This window comes from Neoarius graeffei, chromosome 10 (assembly GCF_027579695.1).
Source record: "Neoarius graeffei isolate fNeoGra1 chromosome 10, fNeoGra1.pri, whole genome shotgun sequence".
In the NCBI taxonomy this organism is placed as follows: Eukaryota; Metazoa; Chordata; class Actinopteri; order Siluriformes; family Ariidae; genus Neoarius; species Neoarius graeffei.
Window position 1 is genome coordinate 27,077,940 of NC_083578.1, and position 20,141 is coordinate 27,098,080.

Below are 20,141 nucleotides of genomic sequence, written 5' to 3' on the forward strand. Positions count from 1 at the left end.
CCATGCAGGTGAAACAAGCCATCCTTAAGCTGCGAAAACAGAAAAAACCCATCTGAGAAATTGCTACAATATTAGGAGTGGCAAAATCTACAGTTTGGTACATCCTGAGAAAGAAAGAAAGCACTGGTGAACTCATCAATGCAAAAAGACCTGGACACTCACAGAAGACAACAGTAGTGGATGATCGCAGAATAATATCCATGGTGAAGAGAAACCCCTTCACAACAGCCAACCAAGTGAACAACACTCTCCAGGAGGTAGGCGTATCAATATCCAAATCTACCTTAAAGAGAAGACTGCATGAAAGTAAATACAGAGGGTTCACTGCACGGTGGAAGCCACTCATAAGCCTCAAGAATAAAAAGGCTAGATTGGACTTTGCTAAAAAAAACATCTAAAAAAGCCAGCACAGTTCTGGAAGAACATCCTTTGGACAGATGAAACCAAGATCAACCTCTACCAGAAGGATGGAAAGAAAAAAGTATGGCAAAGGTGTGGTACAGCTCATGATCCAAGGCATACCACATCATCTGTAAAACACGGTGGAGGCAGTGTGATGGCTTGGGCATGCATGGCTGCCAGTGGCACTGGGTCACTAGTGTTTATTGATGATGTGACACAGGACAGAAGCAGCCGGATGAATTCTGAGGTATTCAGAGACATACTGTGTGCTCAAATCCAGCCAAATGCAGCCAAACTGATTGGTCGGAGTTTCATAATACAGATGGACAATGACCCAAAACATAAAGCCAAAGCAACCCAGGAGTTTATTAAAGCAAAGAAGTGGACTATTCTTGAATGGCCAAGTCAGTCACCTGATCTCAACCCAATTGAGCATGCATTTCACTTGTTAAAGACTAAACTTTAGACAGAAAGGCCCACAAACAAACAGCATGTTAGGGTTTTGCTGGGATTCGAACCCGGGTCGCTGGTGTGATAATCCAGCAAACCCCCACTAGGCCACCAGGGGGATGACGCAAGTGCAGAGGCGTGAGGCGAAGGTAGAGTATCAAAAAACAGTTTATTTACAATATTTACAATCTGATGGAAAAAACAAAAAGAAAATCCAAAAGCTCAGAAGATAAACAAAAATAAAAATATCCAAAGGTTTCAAAGTCCAAAAACAAAAGGAAAGGCAAAATGCTGAACACTCAGAAGATAAAAAAGTACAAAGTCCAAAGAAAGCAAAAATATCAAAAACACAAGGGCACAGGCAAGATACGTGGGACAGAGGAAACTAGCACTAGACAACATAGCATAAAGACTCCGTGACAAGGGAACAAACAGAGGGGTATTTATACACTAATTAAGGAACAGGGCGGGGCAGGAAACAGGCAATCAAGACAAACACAGTGGCGGCCTCTAGAGGCCAAAACAAACATGACAAGATAAACATAACAGCGGCCTCTAGAGGCCAAAACAGTCCCAGTCCTAACAGGACTCTAGGAGCGTCTCCTGACGTTCCCAGGGCGATCCGGATGGGCCGAATGGAAGTCCCAACAAAGTCCTTTATCTAAGATGTCCCGGGTGGGGACCCAACAGCGTTCCTCAGGGCCATAGCCCTCCCAGTCTACAGATATTGAAGCCCGCCGCGGACCCGGCGGGAGTCAAGCAGGCGATGCACAGTGAACACAGTCTGACCCTGGAAGATGCGGGGGGGGGTGGGGGATTCCTAGGGGCAGGGGCATACATGGACGTCAGTACGGGCTGCAACAGGGAAACATGGAATGTGGGGTTGATCCTCAGAGTCCGGGGCAACTGGAGCCGGTAGGCGACAGGGTTCACCCTGCGCACCACCTTGAAGGGGCCAATGTAGCGAGGAGCAAGCTTGCGGTTCTCCACCCGCAGCGGAAGGTCCTTGGTGGACAACCAAACCCGCTGCCCAGGGCGGAAAGCGTGGGCAGGTCTTCTATGGCAGTTGGCCTGAGTCTGGTTGGTTCTGGAGGTCTGGATGAGGGTCCTCCTGACCTTGCTCCAGATCTTGCGACACCGTCTCACATATTGGTTGACCGAGGGCACCCCCACGTCCTCCTCCTGGTTCGGGAACAGAGGTGGCTGGAACCCGAATTGGCACTGGAATGGCGACAGCTTGGTGGCCGATGACTGCAGGGTGTTGTGGGCGTACTCTGCCCATGGCAGCCAGGTGCTCCACGATGTCGGGTTATCCATAGCCAGGCCTTGCAGGGTGGTTTCCAGGTCCTGATTGAGCCTCTCCGTCTGGCCATTGGACTGTGGGTGGAACCCAGAGGAGAGGCTGGCAGTGGCTCTGATGAGCTTGCAAAACCCGTGCCACACTCGGGAGGAGAACTGGGGCCCCTGGTCAGAGACGATATCCTGTGGGAGACCAAAGACTCGGAAGACGTGATTGAACATTAGTTTAGCTGTTTCAAGGGCAGAAGGGAGCTTGCACAGTGGTATAAAGCGGCAGGCCTTGGAGAATCTGTCAACTATGACCAAAATGACAGCATTACCTTGTGACTCAGGGAGACCCGTGATGAAGTCGACTGCCATGTGGGACCAGGGATGCCGGGGAATGATCAGAGGATGCAGGAGGCCCTGGGGATGCTGTCGTGGGTTCTTGCTTCTGGTGCACACTTCGCAGGAAAGGATGAATGACCTTACTTCCTTCTCCGTGCTTGGCCACCAGAAGCGTCTTCTCAAAAAGTCCAGGGTCCTTCGAGCTCCCGGGTGGGTGGTGAGAGGGGACGAGTGACCCCACTGGAGAACCTTGGTCCGGGCTTGATGTGGGACGTACAAGAGGCCCGGTAACCCCGTCCCAGGACCGGGGTCCTGGCGTTGGGCTCGTCAGACAACCTCCTCAATACCCCAGCGGACAGGGGCCACAATCCGGGACACAGGGATAATAGGCCCAACTTCGCTGTCCCTGTTGGTGGGAGTGAACAGCCTGGAAAGCGCATCAGGTTTGGTGTTTTTGGAGCCGGGGCGGTATGATAGGGTAAAGTCGAACCGACTGAAAAACAAGGCCCACCTAGCCTGTCGTGGATTGAGTCTCTTTGCTTACTGGAGGTACTCCAGGTTCTTGTGGTCCATCCAGACCAAAAATGGATGTTGCGCTCCCTCCAGCCAGTGCCTCCACTCCTCAAGGGCCAGTTTAACTGCTAGCAGTTCTCGATCCCCCACGTCATACCGGGACTCCGCAGAACTCAGGCGGTGGGAGAAGTATGTGCAGGGGTGCAACCTTCCTTCCGAGCGTTGAGAGAGGACCGCACCGACGCCGCTGTCCGAGGCGTCCACCTCGACGATGAAGGGTTGCGAAGGGTCGGGGAGGACCAGAATGGGTGCCGTGCAGAAACGGTGTTTGAGGTCTTTGAATGCCTTTTCCGCCTGAGGAGACCAGACAGACGGTCCACCTGTCCCTTTGGTGAGGTCCGATATGGGCGCTGCTACAGAACTAAAGTTCCTGATAAACTTGCGGTAGAAGTTAGCAAATCCTAAGAACCGCTGAACCTCTTTGACGGACTTGGGGGTGGGCCAGTCCCGGACGGCCAGGGTCTTGGCTGGATCCATCTGGAGTTGGCCTGTCCATACAATAAAACCCAGAAAGGAGACCTCGGGAACATGAAATTCGCATTTCTGGGCCTTAGCGAACAGATTGTTCTGTAGCAGCCTCTGGAGAACCTGGCGGACATGGTGGCAGTGCTCCTGCACGGTCTTGGAAAAGATTAGGATGTCGTCGAGGTAGACAAAAACGTACTGGTTAATCATGTCCCTCAAGACGTCGTTGATTAGGGCCTGAAAAACAGCTGGTGCGTTGGTAAGTCCGAAGGGCATCACCTGGTACTCGTAGTGCCCAGACGGGGTGTTAAAGGCAGTCTTCCACTCGTCTCCCTGTCGGATATGGATGAGGTGGTATGCGTTCCGTAAGTCCAATTTGGTGAAGACAGTGGCGCCTTGGAGCAGATCGAACGCTGTGGACATCAGCGGAAGGGGATAGCGGTTGCGTACAGTGATCTTGTTCAGACCCCTGTAATCAATACATGGCCGGAGTCCCCCATCCTTCTTGCTGACAAAAAAGAAGCCGGCACCAGCGGGTGAGGTGGAGGGTCGAATGAACCCAGAGGCCAAGGCGTCCTTGATGTACTTCTCCATGGCCTTGCGTTCTGGCTGAGAGAGGGAAAACAGTCTGCCACGAGGAGGGGTAGTCCCAGGGAGCAAGTCGATGGCACAGTCGTAGGCACGGTGCGGAGGAAGAACGGCGGCCCTGCTCTTGCTGAAAACTTCCTTGAGATCCCAGTACTCTGTGGGAACTTGAGATAACTCCGTGAAATCAGGAGGCTCGGCAGGAGACACAGGAGAGCTAGAGAGCAGACAAGAGGCATAGCAAGCCGGACCCCACTCCACAACCTGGCTAGTGACCCAGTCTATACGAGGGTTGTGGCGGGTAAGCCAAGGAAGACCTAGAATAACTGGGAACTCTGGTGAAGGAATCAGGTGCAGGGATATTTCTTCCTTGTGACCTTGAGACTGGAGGAAGACTGGAGAAGTTACTTGGGTGACTCTTCCGTCACCTAAGGCTTGGCCATCCAGGGCAGACACAGACAGTGGGACTTCAAGAGGTGCAGTTGGGACATTGATACTTTAGGCGAAGTGAACATCCATAAAGTTTCCAGCTGCCCCGGAGTCTAACAAGGCCTGACAAGAGTGGATGGATTCACCCCAGGAGATGGAGACCGGGTTGTAGACTCCTTGGCCAGGGAGTTCAGGAGAGAGGGTAGGCCCCGTCACAACCCTCCCTCGGCTGGACGGGGCGGTCCTTTTCCCGAGAGCTCGGGACAAGATGCTCGGAAATGGCCAGGCTTGCCACAGTAGATGCAGCACTTGTCCCTCCTTCTGCGCTCCCTCTCAGCTGCGGAGAGACAAGTACGGCTAACTTGCATGGGCTCTGGACAGTCACTGGAGGAGGTAGACGGGCTCCAGGTCGAGGCAGTGAGGCCGGGGAAGCTCAGGACTCGGCGGCGCTCTCTAATCCTGTTGTCAAGACGAGTAGAACATGAGATCAGAGTTTCGAGGTCACTTGGGCATCCGATAGAGGCCAGGCCGTCTTTGATGGGGTCAGACAAACCATGGTGAAAGGCTGAAACCAGGGCTGCTTCGTTCCATCCGCTGACTGCTGCGAGCGTCCGGAATGCGATGGCGTAGTCCGCGACGCTTCCTTCTTGCCGGATGGACATGAGCTTCCTGGCTGCGTCTTTACTGGTGTCTGCCTGATCGAAGACACAAAGCATCTCCTCCATAAACAACTTGAAATCAGAGCACTCGGGTCCCTGTCTCTGCCAAATGGCCGTTGCCCAAGCTCGTGCCTTACCAGCTAACAAGGTTATCACAAAGGCAATCTTGCGGCGATCCGTAGTGTAGGTGGTAGGCTGAAGCTCAAAGGTGAGTTGGCACTGGGTAAGGAACTCCCGGCACTCACCGTGCTTGCCGTCATACCTCTGTGGTGCAGGAAGGCTGGGTTCACGAGGTGAAGGAGACAGCGTGGCGGGAGGCACTGGAGCAGATGGTGGAGCAGGAGCCGGATCAGGAGAAGCGGGCAGAGGAGTCAGCTGTGCTAGGGTTTTCCCAATTTGCTGAAGCAGTACCTCGTGGCGAGCAAGGGCCTCACGTTGGCTCGTAAAGTGTTCGTCCATGAGTGTCCATGGTAGCTCCGAAGTGTGTTAAAGAAGCCATAATTCCCTGAAGGTTAGCTGGGTAGACCGTTGAAGACGCCTCTGCTGAGTCGGTCATGACAGAGTCTTTCTGTTAGGGTTTTGCTGGGATTCGAACCCAGGTTGCTGGTGTGATAATCCAGCAAACCCCCACTAGGCCACCAGGGGGATGATTCAAGTGCAGAGGCGTGAGGTGAAGGTAGAGTATCAAAAAACAGTTTATTTACAATATTTACAATCTGATGGAAAAAACAAAAAGAAAATCCAAAAGCTCAGAAGATAAACAAAAATAAAAATATCCAAAGGTTTCAAAGTCCAAAAACAAAAGGAAAGGCAAAATGCTGAACGCTCAGAAGATCAAAAAGTACAAAGTCCAAAGAAAGCAAAAATATCAAAAACACAAGGGCACAGGCAAGATACGTGGGACAGAGGAGACTAGCACTAGACAACATAGCATAAAGACTCCGTGACAAGGGAACAAACAGAGGGGTATTTATACACAAACTAATTAAGGAACAGGGCGGGGCAGGAAACAGGCAATCAAGACAAACACAGTGGCGGCCTCTAGAGGCCAAAACAAACATGACAAGATAAACATAACAGCGGCCTCTAGAGGCCAAAACAGTCCCAGTCCTAACACAGCAACTGAAAACCGCAGCAGTAAAGGCCTGGCAGAGCATTAAAAAGGAGGAAACACAGCATCTGGTGATGTCCATGAGTTCAAGACTTCAGGCAGTCATTGCCAACAAAGGGTTTTCAACCAAGTATTAGAAATGAACATTTTATTTACAATTATTTAATTTGTCCAGTTACTTTTGAGCCCCTGAAATGAAGGGATTGTGTTTAAAAAATGCTTTAGTTCCTCACATTTTTATGCAATCATTTTGTTCAACCCACTGAATTAAAGCTGAAAGTCTGAACTTCAACTGCATCTGAACTGTTTTGTTCACAATTCATTGTGGTAATGTACAGAACCAAAATTAGAAAAATGTTGCCTCTGTCCAAATATTTATGGACCTAACTGTATCTCAATGCCAGCAATATATTTAATTGCAGGGTTTTCCCCAAAGCGTGGGTACGCAGCGCTCCACTGCGCTGTGCAACGTCAGAGCCGCGCTGTCACTTGCACACCAGGAAAAAAAAATCAATACCATAAATTGAACAATGCAGAGCACTTTCCGCACCTAAATATCTCCTATTCCCCTCTGAAAATGAGTAATAACTATAGAAATAGGAAAGTATTGTAATATATAGACTATCCTGGTACTCAACCCAGAAGCGAAAGTAAAGGGTTTTGCTGCATGCACTGACTGCCATTCGCGACCATACATAAAACCACATTCTCGGCGCTGGTCGCTAGATGGTGCTGTTGCGTGATTTGACCTCGATTCTGTTCCTGGCATCCTGGAATTGGAAAATGAAGAGGTGTGCTACGAAGTGTTTTCATTTCAAATCGAATTTTGCCCTTTAAATTTTGCCCCTTGCATATTGGACAAGGTAAAAAACAGCAAATTTAATAATGCTGAATTGTGCCTAGGGCGGCATGGTGATGTAGTGGTTAGCACTGTCGCCTCACAGTAAGAAGGTTCTGGGTTCGAGCCCAGTGGCTGACCGGGGCCTTTCTGTGTGGAGTTTGCATGGTTCTCCCTATGTCTGTGTGTGTTTCCTCTGGGTGCTCTGGTTTCCCACACAGTCCAAAGACATGCAGGTTAGGCTAATTGGTGGCTCTAAATTGACCGTAGGTGTGAATGTGAGTGTGAATGGTTGTTTGTCTTTATGTGTCAACCCTGTGATGATCTAGCGACTTGTTCAGGGTGTACCCTGCCTCATGCCCATAGTCAGCTGGGATAGGCTCCAGCTTGCCTACGACCCTGCATAGGATAAGCAATTACGGATAATGGATGGATGAATGAATTGTGCCTAAATCAGCCCTAGATGCCACCAGAATGCACCAAGAAGTCTCTAATTTCAAAATTTTCCAGGGGAGCATGCCCCTGAACCCCTCTAGCAGCCTTCAGGGCCCTCCGGCCTGGGCCAGCCCTTGCGGGCTGGGCTACGCATCAGTAGCACTGCTCTGATTTTTTTTTTTCTGGGGAAAGCCCTGAATTGTACTTTTCAAGTAAAAAAGCTTCAGAGAAGGTAATGTACATGTCAATAATGGAAAATTCCAGCCTTTTTCAATCTAATCTCTGTCTGCCCCATACATAGCATGTTAATATTCACAAACAGGAATTTTGCGATGTTTCCTGTACTCGGAAAAGGATGGAACATTGTTTGGCCTTACCCTGTGTTCATACCAGCAGTGGGTTTTTAGTTGGCATTGCTCAAATTGCTGTAAGCTTGTCACTAATGGGAGTTTCTATTTTTTAGTTTCCTGCTGGATGAAAACAGGACTTCATTGGTAGCATCAGGCTGGTGCAATGTCCATACAAATGACAATGTCCATAGAAGCTAACTACAGAACATCCACCCATTTGACCACACATAAAAATTCTGTAGGGAAATGCTTGTGTATAAAATGCATGCATGTAGTGCATCCCTGTCTGCTAGTTTCAGAATGAGCCTCTCATGATTTCTGCCGCTTATTTGTTGGGCTTAAATGGTTTGATGTGCTGAAATAGAACAGCAAGAACATGACAATGACAATTGCCAGTTGTCATTGAAACTTCATTAATTTCAGCCACTTTGTGTTGTGTTGCTACTAGTGTGAACACAGGGTTATAGTGGAAGTCTATGACTTGGAGTAAACATGTATTCTGTTTTCATGACAGGCAAACAGGAAATTCTTGTTTGTTATAGTTACAACCCCAAATTAGAAAAAGTTGGCACGGTATGGAAAATGCAAAAAAAAAAGTTTAAAAATAATGTTCCTCAAAGAAAGATAGGAAGGGATGTGGATATTTCACCCTCAGTGGTGCATAATATCATTAAAAAATTCAAGGAATCTGGAGGAATTTTGGTGCATAAAGGGCAAGGGCACAAGCCTAAGCTGAACACCTGTGATCTCATCCCTCAGATGGTACTGCATCAAGAACAGTCTTTCACCTATAGCTGATATAACCACATGGGCTCGGGATTACTTTGGCAAATTTTTGTCAAGCACTACAGTACAGAATTGCATCCACAAATGCCAGTTAAAACTTTACTGTGCCAAAAGGAAGCCTTATATTAACTGTGTCCAGAAGCGTCATCAACTTCTCTAGGCTCGGTGGCATCAGGGATGGACCATCACACAGTGAAATGTGTATCATGGTCAGATAAAAAAGTATTCTAGGACTTTTTTGGAAGTAATGGACACTGTGTGCTCTGGACCAAAGATGAAAAGAACCATTCAGACTGTTACCAGTAACAAGTCCAAAAGCCAGAGTCTGTCACAGTATGGGGTTGTGTCAGTGCCCTTGGCAAAGGTAACTTACACTTCTGTGATGGCAGCATTAATGCAGAAAAGTATGTTGAGATTTTGGCAACATATGCTGCCTTCAAGACGACATCTTTTCCAGGGATATTTCAACAAGACAATGCAAAACCACATTCTGCACACATTACAAAGGCATGGCTGTGGAAGAAGAGGGTGCCTGTCCCCAATAGAGAACGTGTGGTGAATTTTGAAATGAAAAATGCAACAATGACGACCCTGTCCTGTTACACATCTTAAGACCTGTTTGCAGGAACAATAGGACAAAATAACACCTGAAAGGCTTCATCACTTGGTGTTTTCAGTCCCTAAAATATCTTTTAAGTGATGTGCAAAGGAATAGCAACATTACAAAGTGGTAAATACTTTACTGTCCCAACTTTTTTTGAAACGTGTCGCAAGAATCAAAATCGATTGTTTGTTTTGGAAAAAACAATAAAATTAATGAGGCAAAGCATCAAATAATGTGCTGTTGTATTGTTTTGAGTGCAATACAGGGAAAAGATTATTTACAAATTATTGTTTTTAATTTCAATTTCAACCTACTTGCCTGACTTTTTCTGATTTGGGGTTGCATAGAATTGCAATAGATTGATTTTGGTCTTGAAGAAACACTGGAATATTCCACTGAAGTCTCATTCAGAGACAGTACTCCAATCCGACTGCTATCCTACTACTACTATCACATAATATTTGATAATAGATAGGATGGTACGTGTATACACCATAGCGTAAGGGTTCAGTAGTATGTTTGGCTTGCTGAAGGCAGCCATTTCTGATCATGGCTTTTATTTTTGTATGTGGTCTGTTATATGCCTGTTATTAATACAGTGTGACATTTTTATTCAGATGACAGCCTATGGCGCGTTCCTGCACAAAGGAGCATTCTGCAGAAACTACTTCAACCTGCTGGATTTGCTAGTCGTTGGAGTTTCTTTGGTGTCCTTTGGCATACAGTATGTATCATTACAGCACAGAGAAAATAACAACCATAGAAAAAAAAAAGCTTCTTAATAACATAACAAAACAGCAATATTTGCAAGTTACATTTGATTACAAAAATTGCTGTTATGAGATGAGGAAGAAGTATGACACAGATTATTGTTTTAAATATGTTTTAATACATTTCATAGCTTCACTGAATTATTTAAAGGCCTCAAATATGCTTTACTAAGAAATATAACTATATTTGGACCCTGGTTGAGCTACAACTATAGAGAAAGTTGGATAGAAGGGGCTTATTGTGAATTGTGTGCTTTTTGTTTTCACAGGTCTTCAGCCATCTCTGTTGTAAAGATTCTAAGAGTACTGCGAGTGCTTCGTCCTCTTAGAGCCATCAACAGGGCCAAAGGATTGAAAGTAAGACCAGAGTTTGGTTTGTAAAAGCAAAAAAAAAAAAGAGCTTGGCTGTGTATTATGTATTATTACCTCCGCCAAGGAGGTTATGTTTTCGATAGCATTGGTTTGTTTGTTGGTTTGTCTGTTAGCAACATTACGGAAAAAGGTATGAATGGATTGCTCTGAAATTTTTTCCAGAGGTGTGACTGGGCACAAGTAACAATCCATTAAATTTTGGCGGTCATCCGGATCACCGTCTGGATCCCGGAATTTTTTAAAGGATTCTTGGCGGAGGTCTGCGCTCTCCGAGTGCTTTTCTAGTTATCTAATAAGCGTGTGTTATGCCAATAATATAGATATTTAGGCAATGCCTAAAAGTGAAGCTCCAGATGAGTTTATGAGCAAAATATTTGCAAGCAAACAAATTCAAACGGAATAGAATAATATTTAAATAATATTGGCTGGCTTTGAGTGGTCTATCAGATAAAATTCTTTCAGCTCGCATGATACTGAACAAGTCGAAGATGAGTTCAGTATCATACTATAGCTAAATGGAATATATCTGATAGACCATGAAAAAAGCCATTATTATTATTATACATACACACTCTCTTCATATCAGCATTCTTGAAGGCCAACACTAGCTTATCGGTGAGTTGGTGCTGTCAGCGCAGCAGTGAAGTCACCTTCCATCTGGTGTATCATTCATCAGTAGTGTTAGCGAGTGCTAATAAAGCAGTCCTATGGAGAGCAAGTACCACGGGCTAATAACCAAGAAACTAAGATTTCTGTCCCCAAACTCTTCTTCCACGAATGCTCACCACAGTATTTTTTACTCAGATTTAAGTATTCATTTCCCTGTGTAATTTACTTCGTTACTTTTAAAATCAACATCGACAACTACACACAACAGTCAAAATTGGCAGCCAAAATTCTCTCAAAATCTTCTGTTTTTAATGAAGCAAACCTGGCGGTCATGTTTGTTTACAAATTCTCACAGTCACTCGCTAGCGCAGAGGTTTTACGTCTCTGACGTGTCTCTTTTCCAGTTTTTTTACATCCGTTGCTATGTTTTTCTCTTGTAAATATGCATGAAGAATGCCTAATGAAGTTTTGGGAGCCTTTTGGGTGTTCGACGTGTCTTTCTCTTTCCCGGCGAACACAGAAATGACTGTGCGCATGCGCTGCAGAAAAGTTTTTCATTGGATATTTGCTCTCTGACATGTGATGCCATGTTGTCTTGACAACGTGTAATATTGTAACAATATTGCACGCTCATTCTCCATTGGGTAGAGTGTTGTAATACATGTAGGATAAGGGATATGCTAACAATATTGCATGCTATTAAACCAAATGAATGAAACCCGCTAGAAGGGAATAGAGTACATGTTTTTATTCCATGGAAAAAGTGTCCTGTATGTATAATAATGAAAAAATATTGGCTGGCATTGAGTATCAGATATATTCCACTTATCTAGCATGATATTGAACGAGATGAAGACAATTTCAGTATCATGCTAGCTGATTGGAATATATCTGATATACCATGAAAAAAAGCCAGCCAGTATTATTATTATTTATCATCGGCATCGCAGTCTCAGAAGACCATGGATTTCTTGTGCCTGGAGTTAGGTTTTCGTGCAACGTCTGCTGTGGCTGAGAAGACCAATCCGTGAGAGGTAGACTCGGCTGCAGATGTCACATGCATAGATCAGTTCCATTGATGTTGGTGGTGTGGTGGTGTCCTGTTGTTGCTTCCTCCTTGTCCTCTTTACTTCCTGGTGACGAGCCAGGGTGGTTTCATATTCTAGCAGCCCGCTGCAGAGTGCCTGCTGCCACTGAAGGCGGTCCTGAGCTGCATTTTCCCAAGTGACAGGGCTGATGTTGAAGCACTTGAGGTCTTGCTTACAGACGTCCTTGTAGCGAAGCTGGGGGTGACCAGTTTGTCTCTTGCCAGATGACAGTTCCGCGTAGAGGATGTCCTTCGGGATTCGTCCATCATCCATCACCGGACATGGCCCAGCCAGCGGAGACGTCGCTGCCTCAGAAGAGAGAGTACATGCTGGGAAGCTACGCTCTCTCCAGGACTGCTGTGTTGGTGATCCTATCCCTCCAGATGATACCCAGTATACGCCTCAGGCAGTGAAGGTGGAAGCTGTTTAGCTGCCGCTCTTGGTATGAGTATAGTGTCCAGGTTTCACTACCATACAGGAGTGGGCTGATGACACAGGCTCTGTACACCTGCACTTTTGTATGGGCAGTGAGTTTTCCGTTGTCCCATACTCTCTCTGTGAGCTTCCCAAAGGTAGAGGTAGCTTTTCCGATGCGGCTGCTGAGTTCAGCATCGAGTGACAGGTTGTCGGTAATGGTGGACCCGAGGTAGGTGAAGGTGTTCACGGCTTCCAGAGTGTAGTTTTTGATGGTGATAAAGGGAGGTTTTACAGTGCCTTGTCCCATTGTCTTCGTTTTAGTCAGGCTGATGGTCAGTCTGAAGTCCTTACAGTCTTGGGTGAACCGGTCCATGAGAGTTTTCAAGTGTTCCTGGGAGTGTGCTACCACTGCTGCATCATCATCAAACAGCATGTCCCGGATGACGAGTGGCCTAACCTTTGTTTTGGCTTTCAGACGGGCAGGGTTGAATAGGTTACCATCTGTTCTTTTGTGGAGATAGACTCCCTCAGTTGCTGTTCCAAAAGCTTGTTGTAGGAGGAGGGAAAAGAAGATCCCAAACAAGGTGGGTGCCAACACGCATCCCTGCTTGACACCACAGCAGATTTTGAAGGGGTCTGAGGTGGACCCGTCGAACTGCATGGTACCTTGCATGCCGGTGTGAAAGGACTGGAGAATGCAGAGGAGTTTTGGGGGGCAGCTTATCCGTTCAACCAGCTGAAAGAGGCCACTCCTGCTCACTAGGTCAAAAACCTTAGTCAGGTCAATGAACGCCACGTAGAGTGGTTTTCTCTGCTCTACACTTCTCCTGCAGCTGTCTCAGAGAGAAGATCATGTCAGTGGTAGATCTTCCTGCTCTGAACCCTGCCTGCAATTCTGGGTAGATCTTTTCCGCAAGAACCTGGAGTCTGTTCAGCGCAACTCTTGCGAAGAGCTTACCGGTGGTGCTGAGTAGAGAGACACCACGGTAGTTGTTACAGTCACTCCTGTCTCCCTTATTCTTATACAGGGTAACGATGGTGGCATCCCGCATGTCCTGTGGTACAGCACCTTCACTCCAGCACAGGCAGAAGAGCTTGTGTAGTTTGTCGAGTAGAGCAGACTTCCCACATTTTATGACTTCAGCTGTTATCCCATCACTGCCTGGTGCTTTACCGCAGGTTAGGCTGTCGATTGCTTTGCTTAGTTCCTCAGTTGTTGGCTCCATATCAAGCTCTTCCATTACAGGTTGGCGCTCTACATGACAGAGGGCAGCATCAGAGACAGCGTTGTCACTGGCATAGAGCTCAGAGTAATGCTCTACCCAGCGGTCCAGTTGTTTAGAGCAGTCAGTGATGATTTCTCCCGAGGCTGATTTCAGAGGAGCGATTGCATAACGTGAGGGTCCAAGTGCCTTTTTGATGCCTTCGTACATGCCTTTGATGCTACCGGAGTCAGCAGCTGATTGGATGTTGCTGCAAAGCTGTAGCCGATAGCTGTTGGCGTAGCGTCATGAGGTTTGCTGGAGTTTCCTCCTAGCTGTCCTGAGGGCATGCAGGGTCTTATCAGTCGGCGTGCATTTATAGTTGGTATGAGCAATGCGCCTTTCTTCCAGGATCGGTGCCAAAACAGATGCATTGGCTTTGAACCAGTCATTGAACCTTCTCTACCTTTTCCAAAGACCATCAGGGCTGCACTGTGGATGGTGTCCCTTAAGTCAAGTCAAGTTTATTTGTATAGCGCTTTTAACAATAAACATTGTCGCAAAGCAGCTTTACAGAATTTGAACGACTTAAAATATGAGCTAAGCAGTGCTTAAGCAGTACTTAAGCCATCCCAGTACTGCTGGGCAGAGCAGCGTTTGGGTAGGTGGGGGAGGGATTCCTCTAGAGCAGTGGTTTTCAAAAGGTGAGGCGCGCCTCCCCTGGGGGGCGCCAAAGAGTCACTGGGGAGGCGCGGAGAAACACTTTATGCCTAGTTGTTAAAATAATAAGAGGTTTTCAATGTGCACAAGTAGCCTAAATCTCGGAATATGTTCTTTCCGATGACATTATTAAGTTGACGTCTGTTAAATTCAGGTTTTCATGTTTTTTTCCTGTTGTTGACGTGAGTTCAATTTTACATTGGCGTCTGTTTAATTCATGTATTAATATATTTTATTATATCACATTATTTTATAGCCCTGTGATGACCTGGCGACTTGTCCAGGGTGTACCCCGCCTTTCGCCTGTAGTCAGCTGGGATAGGCTCCAGCTTGCCTGCGACCCTGTAGAAGGATAAAGCGGCTAGAGATAATGAGATGAGATGAGACATTATTTTATTATCATATTTTATGAATGAATTTTAGGAATGTTTTTTTTAAATGGATGTAGGCCTACTTTGTTACAAGAAAAACAATTTGATACATTAAACAAAAGAAGAAAAAACATGTATTGGCCTATCAGTTATTATTGAAACACACCTGTGTGGGGAATATTTAGGTTTGGGTTTGGGGGGGGGGGTTAGGGGGGCTCGGTTGTCTTGACCTACTCCAAGGGGAGGCTCGCATTCAATGAATTTGAAAACCCCTGCTCTAGAGCACAGAAGAAGGCAGCAGCTTTGGTTGGAACAGCTGTTTTGCTGCTGTCAACATGAGAAGGTTCTTTTGGTTTGGCTTTGTAGATGTTTTTCATCTGCAGTTTAACTCTACAGCGGACAAGGGAGTGGTCTGAGTCACAGTCTGCACTGTGAAACTATGGGTTTGGAGGACGCTTCTGAGGTCAGCGTGTCATGTTATGATCAGGTCCAGCTGGTGCCAGTGACCAGATCGTGGGTGTCTCCAAGAGACTTTGTGCCGGGGTATAGACTGAAAGTAGGAGTTGGTAATGCAAAGGCTGTAGTATGTGCAGAGCTTGAGGAGACGCTGCCCATTCTCGTTCATTTTCCCAATGCCGTGGTAACCCAAGCAAGATGGCCAGGAGTCATGGTCTGCGCCAACTCTAGCATTGAAGTCACCAAGCAGGTACAGCTGTTCCTTCTTGGGGATGTTTTTTATAGCTGTCTCAAGCTCATCATAGAACTTGTCCTTTATTTCTTGGGAGGAGCTGAGTGTTGTGCGTACACACTCAAGTGGACAGGTCCCCGGTTGTGTTCAGGCAGAGGGTTAAGATTCTCTCTGAGCCACCTGTGGGTGGTACTGTTGCTCCCAGTAGAGTGTTCTTGACTGCAAAGCCAACTCCATATTCCCTGGGTTCACCAGGGGGCTTCCCCTGCCAGAAAAAGGTGTAGTCTCTTTCTGTCAGTGAGCCTGATGAGAGGAGTCTGGTTTCCTGAAGGGTCGAGATGTCTATTTGATGCTTCAGGAGTTCGTTGTTGATGACTGCAGTCTTGCGGGGATCACTTATGTCTAGCAGGTTAATAATAATAATTAATAATAATAATAATAATACATTTTATTTATAGGCACCTTTCAGGACACTCAAGGTCACCGTACAAAGACAATAATAAAATCAATCAATAAAATGAAAAACATAATCAAAATAGTGCAAAAACATAATAAAACAGAAATAAAGTGCAACGGTGGGGTCATTCCAGTCCCAGATTAAAGGGAATATGCTTGTTGGAAAAGGTGGGTTTTGAGGCGAGATTTGAAGGAGATGATGGAATCAGAGTGTTGTATGTCCTGTGGCAGGGAGATCCAGAGGTGGGGGGCTGAGCAGCTGAAGGCTCTCGACCCCATGGTGGACAAGCAAGCAGGTGGGAGGGTGAGTTGGATGGAGGAGGAGGACCTGAGAGTACGGCTGGGTATGTTAGTGTGGAGGAGCTCAGTAAGGTACTGGGGGGCAAGGGTGTTGATGGCCTTAAAGGTAAAAAGTAGGATTTTATAGATGATGTGAGATTTGATAGGAAGCCAGTGGAGTTGCTGCAGGACAGGTGTGATATGACTGAAGGAGGGGGTTCTGGAAATAATTCTGGCGGCAGAGTTTTGAACCAGTTGCAGTTTATGGATGGACTTGTCAGGTAAACCAAAAAGAAGGGAGTTACAATAGTCAAGACGGGATGTAACCAGGGTGTGAACCAGGATAGCAGTACTGTTGGGTGTGAGGGACGGATGCAGGCGTGAGATATTACGTAGATGGAAGTAAGCTGACCGAGTGACATTATGTGGGACTGGAATGATAGAGTGCTATCAAGGATGACACCCAGACTCTTAACCTGGGGGGAGGGGGAAACTGAGGAGTTGTCAAAGGAAATGGAGAAACTGTTTATTTTTGAAAGGGTGGATTTAGTACCAATGAGAAGGACCTCAGTTTTATCACTGTTTGTTAGGGTTTTGCTGGGATTCGAACCTGGTTCGTTGGTGTGATAATCCAGCAAACCCCCACTAGGCCACCAGGGGGATGACTCAAATGCAGAGGCGTGAGGCGGAAGTAGAAAAAGAATCAAAAGGTTTATTTAAACTATATACACTATATACAGGGCAAAACAAAAGACAAAAAAAAAAAAAAACCAAAGAGTATAATCCAAAAGAAAAGCAAAGTGCAAAAATTCAAAAGCTAAGAAGATCAAAAAACACAGTACAAAGGAAACTGGAGATAAACATAACAGCACAAAGACTCCGTGACAAGAGGACTGAACTCAGGGGTATAAATAGACAAACTAATTAAGGACACAGGTGAAGATAATTAGGCAATTAACACAAACACAAAACACAGGAAAAGTGGCGGCCTCTAGAGGCCAAAATAAACACGACATGAAAAGGAAATAACAGCGGCCTCTAGAGGCCAAAACAGTCCTAGTCCTAACAGGACCCCCCCCCCTCTAGGAGCGTCTCCTGACGTTCCCAGGGCGATCCGGATGGGCCGAATGGAAGTCCCGACATAGTTCTTTATCAAGGACATCCCGAGCAGGAACCCAGCAGCGCTCCTCAGGACCATAGCCCTCCCAGTCCACCAGATATTGCAACCCGCCGCGGACCCGGCGGGAGTCAAGCAGGCGATTCACAGTGAACACAGTCTGCCCCTGGAAGATGCGGGGGGGTGGGGGGTTCCTAGGGGCAGGGGCATACGTAGACGTCAGTACGGGCCGTAACAGGGAAACATGGAAAGTGGGGTTGATCCTCAGAGTCCGGGGCAACTGGAGCCGGTAGGAGACAGGGTTCACCCTGCGCACCACCTTGAAGGGGCCAATGTAGCGAGGAGCAAGCTTGCGGTTCTCCACCCGCAGTGGAAGGTCCTTAGTGGACAGCCAAACACGCTGCCCAGGGCGGAAAGCGTGTGCAGGTCTTCTATGGCGGTTGGCCTGAGTCTGGTTGGTTCTGGAGGTCTGTATGAGGGTCTTCCTGACCTTGCTCCAGGTCTTGCGACACCGTCTCACATATTGGTTGACCGAGGGCACCCCCGCGTCCTCCTCCTGGTCCGGGAACAGAGGTGGCTGGAACCCGAATTGGCACTGGAATGGCGACAGCTTGGTGGCCGATGACTGCAGGGTGTTGTGGGCGTACTCCGCCCATGGCAGCCAGGTGCTCCACGATGTCGGGTTATCCATAGCCAGGCCTCGCAGGGTGGTTTCCAGGTCCTGGTTGAGCCTCTCCGTCTGACCATTGGACTGTGGGTGAAACCCAGAGGAGAGGCTGGCAGTGGCTCCGATGACCTTGCAGAACCCGTGCCACACTCGGGAGGAGAACTGGGGCCCTCGGTCTGAGACGATGTCCTGTGGAAGACCAAAGACTCGGAAGACATGATTAAACAAAAGTTTCGCAGTTTCAAGAGCAGAGGGGAGTTTGCACAGTGGTATGAAGCGGCAGGCCTTGGAGAATCTGTCAACTAAGACCAAAATGACCGTGTTACCTTGTGACTCAGGGAGACCCGTGATAAAGTCGACTGCCACGTGGGACCAGGGACGCCGGGGAATGGTCAGAGGATGCAGGAGACCCTGGGGACGCTGTCGTGGGTTCTTGGTTCTGGTGCAAACCTCACAGGACAGGACAAATGACCTTACTTCCTTCTCCATGTTAGGCCACCAGAAGCGTCTTTTCAGGAAGTCCAGGGTCCTCCGAGCTCCCGGGTGGGCGGTGAGAGGGGAAGAGTGACCCCACTGGAGAACCTTGGCCCGGGCTTGATGTGGGACGTACAAGAGGCCTGGTGGCCCCGTCCCAGGACCGGGGTCCTGGCGTTGGGCTCGTCGGACAGCCTCCTCAATACCCCAGCGGACAGGGGCCACAATCCGGGACACAGGGATAATAGGCCCGACTTCATTCTCCCTGTTAGTGGCAGAGAACAGTCTGGACAGTGCGTCAGGTTTGGTGTTCTTGGAGCCGGGGCGGTATGAGAGGGTGAAGTCAAACCGACTGAAAAACAGGGCCCACCTAGCCTGTCGAGGGTTCAGTCTCTTGGCTTGCTGGAGGTACTCCAGGTTCTTGTGGTCAGTCCAAACCAGGAATGGATGTTGTGCTCCCTCCAGCCAGTGCCTCCACTCCTCAAGGGCCAGTTTGACCGCTAGCAGTTCTCGATCCCCCACATCGTACCGGGACTCAGCAGGACTCAGGCGGTGGGAGAAGTAAGCGCAGGGGTGCAGCTTTCCTTCCGAACGTTGAGAGAGCACCGCGCCGACACCACTGTCCGAGGCGTCCACCTCCACGATGAATGGTTGGGAGGTGTCCGGGAGAACCAGAATGGGTGCCGTGCAGAAGCGGTCCTTGAGGTCTTTGAACGCCTTTTCTGCCTGAGGAGACCAGCCATAAGATCCACCTGTCCCTTTGGTGAGGTCTGACATGGGTGCTGCCACAGAACTGAAGTTCCTGATGAACTTGCGGTAGAAGTTAGCGAATCCTAAGAACCGCTGAACCTCCTTAACGGACTTGGGAGTAGGCCAATCCCGGACGGCCAGGGTCTTGGCAGGGTCCATTTGGAGTTGGCCTGTCCGTACAATAAATCCCAGAAAGGAGACCTCGGGAACATGAAATTCGCATTTCTGGGCCTTGGCGAACAGATTGTTCTGTAGCAGCCTCTGGAGAACCTGGCGGACATGGTGGCGGTGCTCCTGCACGGTCTTGGAAAAGATAAGGATGTCGTCGAGGTAGACAAAAACGTATAGGTTAATCATGTCCCTTAAGACGTCGTTGATTAGGGCCTGAAAAACAGCTGGTGCGTTGGTGAGTCCGAAGGGCATCACCTGGTATTCGTAGTGCCCAGACGGGGTGTTAAAGGCAGTCTTCCACTCGTCTCCCTGTCGGATACGGATGAGGTGGTATGCGTTCCGTAGGTCCAACTTGGTGAAGACGGTGGCGCCTTGGAGCAGGTCGAAAGCTGTGGACATCAGCGGAAGGGGATATCGGTTGCGCACAGTGATCTTATTCAGGCCCCTGTAATCAATACATGGTCGGAGCCCCCCATCCTTCTTGCCGACAAAGAAGAAGCCGGCTCCAGCAGGTGAAGTGGAGGGTCGAATAAACCCAGAGACCAGGGCATCTTTGAGGTATTCCTCCATGGCCTTGCGTTCTGGCTGAGAGAGTGAAAACAGTCTGCCACGAGGAGGGGTAGTCCCAGGGAGCAAGTCGATGGCACAGTCGTAGGCCCGGTGCGGAGGAAGAACGG

The 20,141-nt window shown here is 48.0% G+C and overlaps 1 protein-coding gene across 14 annotated transcripts in view; it reads left to right on the forward strand.

The window, feature by feature from the left end:
* The window catches only part of cacna1db (calcium channel, voltage-dependent, L type, alpha 1D subunit, b), a 410,093-nt gene that overhangs the window by 293,812 nt on the left and 96,140 nt on the right, over positions 1-20,141 (forward strand). For all 14 annotated transcript variants that reach the window (XM_060931662.1, XM_060931659.1, XM_060931664.1 and 11 more), the window contains 2 exons: positions 9,931-10,037; positions 10,353-10,440. In XM_060931662.1, the coding sequence (XP_060787645.1) occupies positions 9,931-10,037; positions 10,353-10,440 (195 nt within the window). The remainder of the gene's footprint in view (positions 1-9,930; positions 10,038-10,352; positions 10,441-20,141) is intronic.